This window comes from Crocuta crocuta, unplaced genomic scaffold (genome assembly GCF_008692635.1).
Source record: "Crocuta crocuta isolate KB4526 unplaced genomic scaffold, BGI_CrCroc_1.0 scaffold13, whole genome shotgun sequence".
NCBI lineage: Eukaryota > Metazoa > Chordata > Mammalia > Carnivora > Hyaenidae > Crocuta > Crocuta crocuta.
Window position 1 is genome coordinate 5,462,298 of NW_027530007.1, and position 7,286 is coordinate 5,469,583.

General features: G+C 46.7%; 1 protein-coding gene across 1 annotated transcript in view; it reads left to right on the forward strand.

Moving 5' to 3' along the window:
- The first annotated feature begins 1,180 nt into the window (after window positions 1–1,180).
- The window catches only part of NPHP4 (nephrocystin 4), a 92,542-nt gene continuing 86,436 nt past the window's right edge, over window positions 1,181–7,286 (forward strand). Inside the window, exon 1 of the mRNA XM_077763989.1 lies at window positions 1,181–1,355. Coding sequence (XP_077620115.1) covers window positions 1,221–1,355 — 135 coding nt within the window. The 5' untranslated portion in view covers window positions 1,181–1,220. The remainder of the gene's footprint in view (window positions 1,356–7,286) is intronic.

Below are 7,286 nucleotides of genomic sequence, written 5' to 3' on the forward strand. Positions count from 1 at the left end.
CCGGCTGACCCCGAGCCCACCCTCACCTTTCATTTTGCAGCAGAAGGGCTTTTTTTGTGGATTTCCCACCTCCTCACAAAATAGTAGAGATGCGTATACTCATGGGCCAGGAAGGGGTCCTTGTCACAGCTTTACCAAAGTCGCCGCGTTTTCCGCTGCGAGGGGTGAAGGGCACACAGCGGCCCCAAGGGTTTGCTGCTGTTGCCCCGGGGGCGCCCTGAGTCCCCAGGAGCTTTACCCACTGGTGCCTTGGCCCCATCAGCGCAAATTGTCCGCACAGAGAAAAAGCCCAATGACATCTGGATATCGTGAAAATAGCTTTGACCTTGTGGGCCCTTGATGACCCTGGGGAACCGCAGCAAGCTGTCTTAGGAGCCCAAATCGCGGCCCTGTCTTGCTTGTCATTTGAGTGTACAGGATTCAGCCTCTTATCGAAGCCAAGATTGTGTGTCAGTGGAAAGGAGGCTAGAGAAGGTTCAGGTCCCTGTGTGCCTGGAAGGCGGATGACATCCACGGTGGAGCCACATCACGAAGAAGCTCAGAGCATTCAAAGCCTGTCCCAAACCGGCTTTGGCCACAAGAGACTGACTGCACGTAGCTGAGCTGTCCTGGGTGGTTTCAGGGTCTCTCAGCAGGACACCTAACCCATCGGCCCTTTTGTTCTGCTTCGTTTTCCACATGTGTCTTGCGGAAGCTGCTCCCGAGGTGGCCCCTGACAGCTTTGCACTGATGACCTCTCTGCTCCAAGGACTGCAGAAGAGAGTATCTCCTCTCAACAGAAGCAGCAGAAGCTGTGAGATTTGCATCTCATCGGCTCTGGCTCCTCGTCCCTTCCATGACAGCCCTAGTCCCCAAGGCCTGGCCCTCTTGTGTAGTGTTCAACCTCTGCAACTGTACAAAGCAGCCCTGCCTGTGCCTATCTCTATAGCAGTGACTGGTGGAGGCCGGCGGAGGCATGCCGTAGTTGGGTCAGGACAGCGAGGATGGAGAGGCTGTCCCGAGCAAGATGGGCATGCTGACCCAGGGAAGGCAGCATGGGTGCCTGTGTGCTGCACTGGGGTTCGGAGGGAGGGTTTTGGGGATGGTGCAGTGGGAGGTGAGTGAGTGGCTTTCAGAAGTGCTCTGCACACCGTGGCCCTTATCACCCCTTTGTTTATTTGAACACAAATCCTGCAGGTAACCCTAGAGGACCGAGTCACAGTCACCCTCCGACTGGCAGAATGAATGACTGGCTCAAGACTTTTGACCAGAACGTGCTGGTCCCTCCCCACCCACAGAGAGCACGCCAGCCTTTGAAGGAATCGACCGCCTTTCAGTGCGTCCTGAAGTGGCTTGATGGGCCGCTAATTAAGCAGGTAAAGAAATTTGCTTTTTATTGTCAACTGCATGTTGCTGCTGCTCTCAGCTGAGAGGATATTGATTTTCACTTATTTATGTGAGTCTTACCACTGTACCCATTACCTTGGGCTTTGGCAGTATCTGGAGGCAAAGTGGCTCATCAGCAAAGAGAATACATGACTCAGCGACTTGGTCAGCACTTTTGACCCCGGGGAAAGGTTTTTTCTGCCCTCCGCAGAGCAGTTTTAAAACCCTGGTAATCTGATTTCTCGGGTTACTTGAGCTGGGTCGTTGGCAGGAGCTGGACTCGTGCACGGTTCAACACAGCCCGCTGCAGCTTGGTAGTTAGAACTGCCGGAGGGCCGAGCCGTGGACTTCCTGGCAGAAGCCGTGTGCACGCTCAGGCCCTTGCTCCGTGGCTCCGTGGCCATCTGTGTCCTTCAGGGGCAGGGAGCCTGCTGGAGAAGCTTGTGCTTCTGTGCCACCCACCCGCAGAACACCCCGTGACTGGAAGGTTCTAGTGAAGCCCAGTGGGGTGCACGCAAGGATCCAGACCTGCCAGCGTGAACACATAACTGTGGGGTTTGGCCTCGCGAGGCCGGGTCCTCCGCTGCAGGAGGTAGAGCGATTCTCCACGTACTCTAAGTCGCCGGGGTGCCGGGTGCGTGAGAGCTCACTACTGTGAAGGCATTCACGGCCTCCGGCTGCAGCGCCGAGCCCTTTGATCCAGCGCCTGCTGTGGCTGCAGGCCACTGTGTTAGCACCGCGGTAGCTGCCGTCCCCAAGCTGTACCGCCCAGCACTCCCCTGTACCCTCTGCTTCGACCCGAAGCGCGGCCGGCAGAAGAGGAGCCGATGGTGCGGGCCGTCCAGCTCTGGGCAGCCGGCTGGGCTCGGAGCTGGGCGCACAGTGCGAGGGGTGGGGCCCTGCCTCGGAGGAGCCCACGGTGGACAGCGCTGTCCTCTCTCCTAGGAGTTTTACAAAGGAAATTTTGTGCACTGTCCCACTTTATTTTGTTTATTTGTACGTATTTCGTTTATTTGTATTTATTTAATTTTATTAAAAAACTTTTTTAAACGTTTTTATTTATTATTGAGAGACAGAGCATGAACATGGGAGGGGCAGAAAGAGGGGGAGACACAGAATCTGAAGCAGGCTCCAGGCTCCGAGCTGTCAGTACAGAACCCGACATGGGGCTTGAACTCACCACCCACGAGATCATGACCTGAGCTGAAGTACTCTCAGCTGACTGAGCCCCCCAGGCGCCCCTGTATTTATTTATTTTTGAAAAGGTGATTATCATAGTGCAGAAGTCACAAGGGTGCACCGGGAAAGTGTATCATTTCACGGAATCCCTAAGGTCCCAGTGTCCCAGCCTAGACACAGCCGATGTGACTTGTTTTTTGGTATAAGTTTCCAGAAATTTGAAGCAAATACAACAAATAAATATACTTGTATTATCATGCTTTAAAAACATTCTTAGCAATTGGTCTTACAGATGTTCATGTCATTGCATGAAGAATTTCATTCTCTCTGAAGACAACACAGTATTTCTTGGTTTGGGTGATTCTGCATTCATTTATTCAGCCCCTTATGGACGAACATATAGAGTTTTTTCCCAGTTTGCTATCACAGACACGGCTACAGTGAATAACCTCATTTATATGGTTTTTTTTTTCATGTACACATATGTCTGTAGAATGAGTCCTATAAGTGGAATTCCTGATTCAGAGTCATATATTAGCAGTTATTGTTTAAGGCCCGATTGTAGGCTGTTTATAAAAAGCACACTTTAAACAGAAAGACATGGGGGTGCCTGGGGGCTCAGTCAGCTAAGCTTCCACCTTTTGCTCAGGTTATGATTTCATGGTTCGTGGGTTCGAGCCCCGCATTGGGCTCTGTGCTGACAGCTCGCTCAGAGCCTGGAGCCTGTTTCGGATTCTGTGTCTCCCTCTCTCTCTCTGACCCTCCCTTGCTCATGCTGTCTCTCTCTCTCTCTCTCTCAGAAATAAATAAAACATTAAAAAATTTTAAAAATATGGGGCGCCTGGGTGGCTTAGTCGGTTAAGCGTCTGACTTTCGCTTAGGTCATGATCTCGCGGTTCGTGGGTTCGAGCCCTGCGTCAGGCTCTGTGCTGACTGCCAGCTTGGAGCCTGGAGCCTGTTTCAGTCTGTGACTCCCTCTCACTCTGACCCTCCCCTGCTCCCGCTGTCTCTCTCTCTCTCTCCTAGAAATAAATAAAACATTTAAAAAAAAAATTTTTTTTAAATAAATAAACAGAAAGACATGAATTGTAAGTCAAAGAATGGAGAAAAGATAGGCCACGTACACCCTGTAAGAAATCTTTGTGTTGTACTGAGGTTAGATAAAAGTCCATTTCAACGTGAAGAGTATTACCAGAGATAAGGGGCATTTTTTTAAAAGCCTGTTTAGTTTGAGAGAGAGAAAGAGAGATTCCCACGTAGGCTCTGTGCTGTCAGAGCAGAGCTGGATGCGGGGCTCAAACTCACGAACTGCGAGATGATGCCCTGAGCCAAAATCAAGAGTCAGAAGCTCAACTGAGCCACCCAAGCGTCCCTAAAGGGGCATTTCATTATGATGATGGCAGTCAAGAAGATATGACGGCTCTCAATGTGTATGCACCTCTCTCGGGGCCTGTAAGACCCCTCAGGGTCAGTGATTCCTTGGGAAGACTCATGTGACTCGGCATGTGATCGTCTCACAGGAGGGATTTACTACAGTGAAAGGGTACAGAGCAAGATGAGCCATGGGGCAGGTGTGGTGGGGGGGAGGCACGTGCTTCAGGGGCCCCTCCCACAGGATGCATTTGGTTTTCCCAACAATGAATCATTACTACACGTGGGAATGTTCCCAGCCAAGGAAGCTCACCAGTGGCTCTGGATGTTTTGGGGACTGGTCAGGTGGGCCTCCACAGTGGGCCGTTATCGTGGTGATGGGAAGCCCCAGCATCCAGCCGAGGGCCGGCCTCGTGGACTGGCCTTTCAAAGCGTAACAGCTGGGCCAGAGGTGCCAGTTCTTCTGTGCACAGCACCCAGTGACACAAAATCGTGCAGAACTAAAGGGAGCCCTGTCAGATGCACCATCACAACTGGAGACTTTGAACTCTTCTCTCTCACTAACTGATAGGACACATAAACCAAAAGCCAAAACCAAAACAGACAAAACCCCATAATATCTGGAAGATCTAACCACCACCAACCACCTTGACCTGGCTGTCATCCCTTAAACACTATAACCAAGAAATAGAGTACACGTTCTTCTCAAGTGCATGTGGAACGTTCACCGAGATAGACCATAGGCGGGGACATGGAAATAGTCTCAATGGATTTAAAATGATTGAAATTTATGGAATATGTATGTGTCAACTGACTACTATGGTATTCATAGTATCCTCACATAGCAGGAAATTAAACAACATACTACTAACTAACCCATGAGTCCAAGAAGAATTCATGGGGAAATGAGAAAATACTTTGAACTGAGTAATGGAACAACATACCAAAATTTATGAGGTGCAGCTATTTTAGTCCTTTGAAGGAAACGTATAGTTTTCTGTGACTATGTTAGGGGAGAAGAAAGGTATGAAATCAATGACCTCTTTCCTCCCTCTGAATCTCCCCCAAGAAGAACAAGTTAAACCCAAAGGAAATGTAAGAAGGAAATGGTAGGTTTCTGCTCATTTAGCAATAGTAGAGAAAAAGGCAAATAGTAGAGGAAAATCAGCAAAGCCACAAGTTGGTTCTTTGGGAAGCTTAATAAAATAAACTCCTACAAGACTGATCATGAGCAAAGAGAGAGAAAACACAGATTACCAATATTAGGAAGGAAGGGAGTATTATAGTATATCCTACAGACGTTTAAAAAGATAATCAAGGGAGGGGCGCCTGGGTGGCTCAGTCGGTTAAGCAACTGACTTCGGCTCAGGTCATGATCTCACATTTGTGAGTTCGAGCCCCACATTGGGCTCTGCACTGACAGCTCAGAGTCTGGAGCCGGCTTTGGATTCTGTCTCCTCTCTGCCACTCCTCCAGTCAATCTTTCTGTCTCTCAAAAAAATGAAAAAACATTAAAAAAATAAAGCTAATCAAGGATATTATGAATAACTTATGTGCCAATAAATTTGATAACTTAGTTCAAATGGAGAAATTCTTGAAAAGCATAATTTACCAAAGATGACACTAGAGGAAATAGAAAATCTTATTAAAAAAATTTTTTTAATGTTTATTTTTGAGACAGAGAGAGACTGTGTATGAGTGGGGGAGGGGCAGAGAGAGAGGGAGACGCAGAATCTGAAGCAGGTTCCAGGCTCTGAGCTGTCAGCACAGAGCCTGACATGGGTCTTGAACCCATGAACTGTGAGATCATGACCTGAGCTGAAGTCGGATGCTTAACCGACTGAGCCACCCAGGTGCCCTGAGGAAATAGAAAATCTAAATAGTCCTATATTCATTAAAGAAACAATTCATAATGGAACATCTTCCTATAAAGAAAACTCTAGACTTAAATGCTTCACTGTTGGATGTTATAAAATATTAAAAGAAGCAATAGTGTGAATTCTAGAACAAACTTTCAGAAAATACAAGAGGAGAGAATGCTTTCCAGTGTTTTTTTTTTTTTTTTATTTTTTTTTTTATTTTCAGGCCTTGTAACTGATAACCAAATCAGGCAAGAATATCATGAGACAAGTACAGGATCATGAATATTAACACAAAAGTCCTCAAAACATTAGGACATAGGATCTAGTGATATACATAAAGGATAGTACCTTATGATCAGATGGGGTTTAACACAGGAACCCTAAGTTTTACAGTTTTTTACAGGTTTTACAGTTGACTCTTGAACAATATGGGGGTTGGGGTGCTGACCCCTCACAGGAAAAAATCTGCATATAACTTTCGACTCCCCTAAAACTTAATTACTAATAGCCTACTGTTGACCAGAAGCCTTCCCAATAATGTCAACAGTTGATTAACATGTGTCTTGTATGCTATATGTACTATACACTGTCTTCTTACAATAAAGTCAGCTAGAGGAGAGGAGATACTATTAAGAAAATCACAAGGAAAACACATCCTTCGTCCTATTATGTGTTTATAAAAAAAGTGCCTGTAGGTTGACCTGTGCGGTTCAAATCTGTGTTGTTCAAGGGTCAGCCGTATATATAAGAAACCAGTGAAAAGATAGCATTTAAAAGAAATTGGGGCATCTGGGTGGCTCAGTTGGTTAAGCATCTGTCTCTCGATCTCAGCTCAGGTCTTGATATTGGGGTTGTGAGTTCAGGCCCTGCGTTGGGCCCTTATGCTGGATGTGAAGCCTCTTTAAAAAATTAAAAACAAAACAAAACAAAAAAAAGAATAAATAAAAGAAGACCAAGTAGGAAACAGGTGTAAAATGCATAGTCTTAGAAAGTTTGTAGAGTTTAGTTATTTTGGGAACTGACAACTTTAGGTGATAGCAAACTTCCCTGTGAAAGTTGTTGGCTAAAAATATGTTTATCTGGGACTCAGGACACTTTCTTTTTTTTTTTTTTTTTTAATAGTTTATTGTCAAATTAGTTTCCACATAACACTCAGTGCTCATCCCCACAAGTGTTTTTAGGACACTTTCTTAATAACTTTAGTATGCCTTCCTGCTGTCCCACTTACCTTTTCCACGGAGTTTAACTTTACCATGAACGTTGATTGTTCTTTGCTTTGGCTATTCCAGTTCCAGTGATGTTTCCTGACATCATTGTATGTGTGCAGCGGTGCAGGGGACTGTCTTCACACAACAGCAGAGACGGTTTAGAAACTTACCTGATTAGAAATGGTACAGAGTCACATAGAGGTGGAGGGGTGCTTAGGGCCTGGAGGTCTGGGAAGAAGTCTAGGTCAGCAAGAGAGGTTTAGGAGTTAGCGGGACGTGGCTGGTGCTTCCTGCTCTGAGA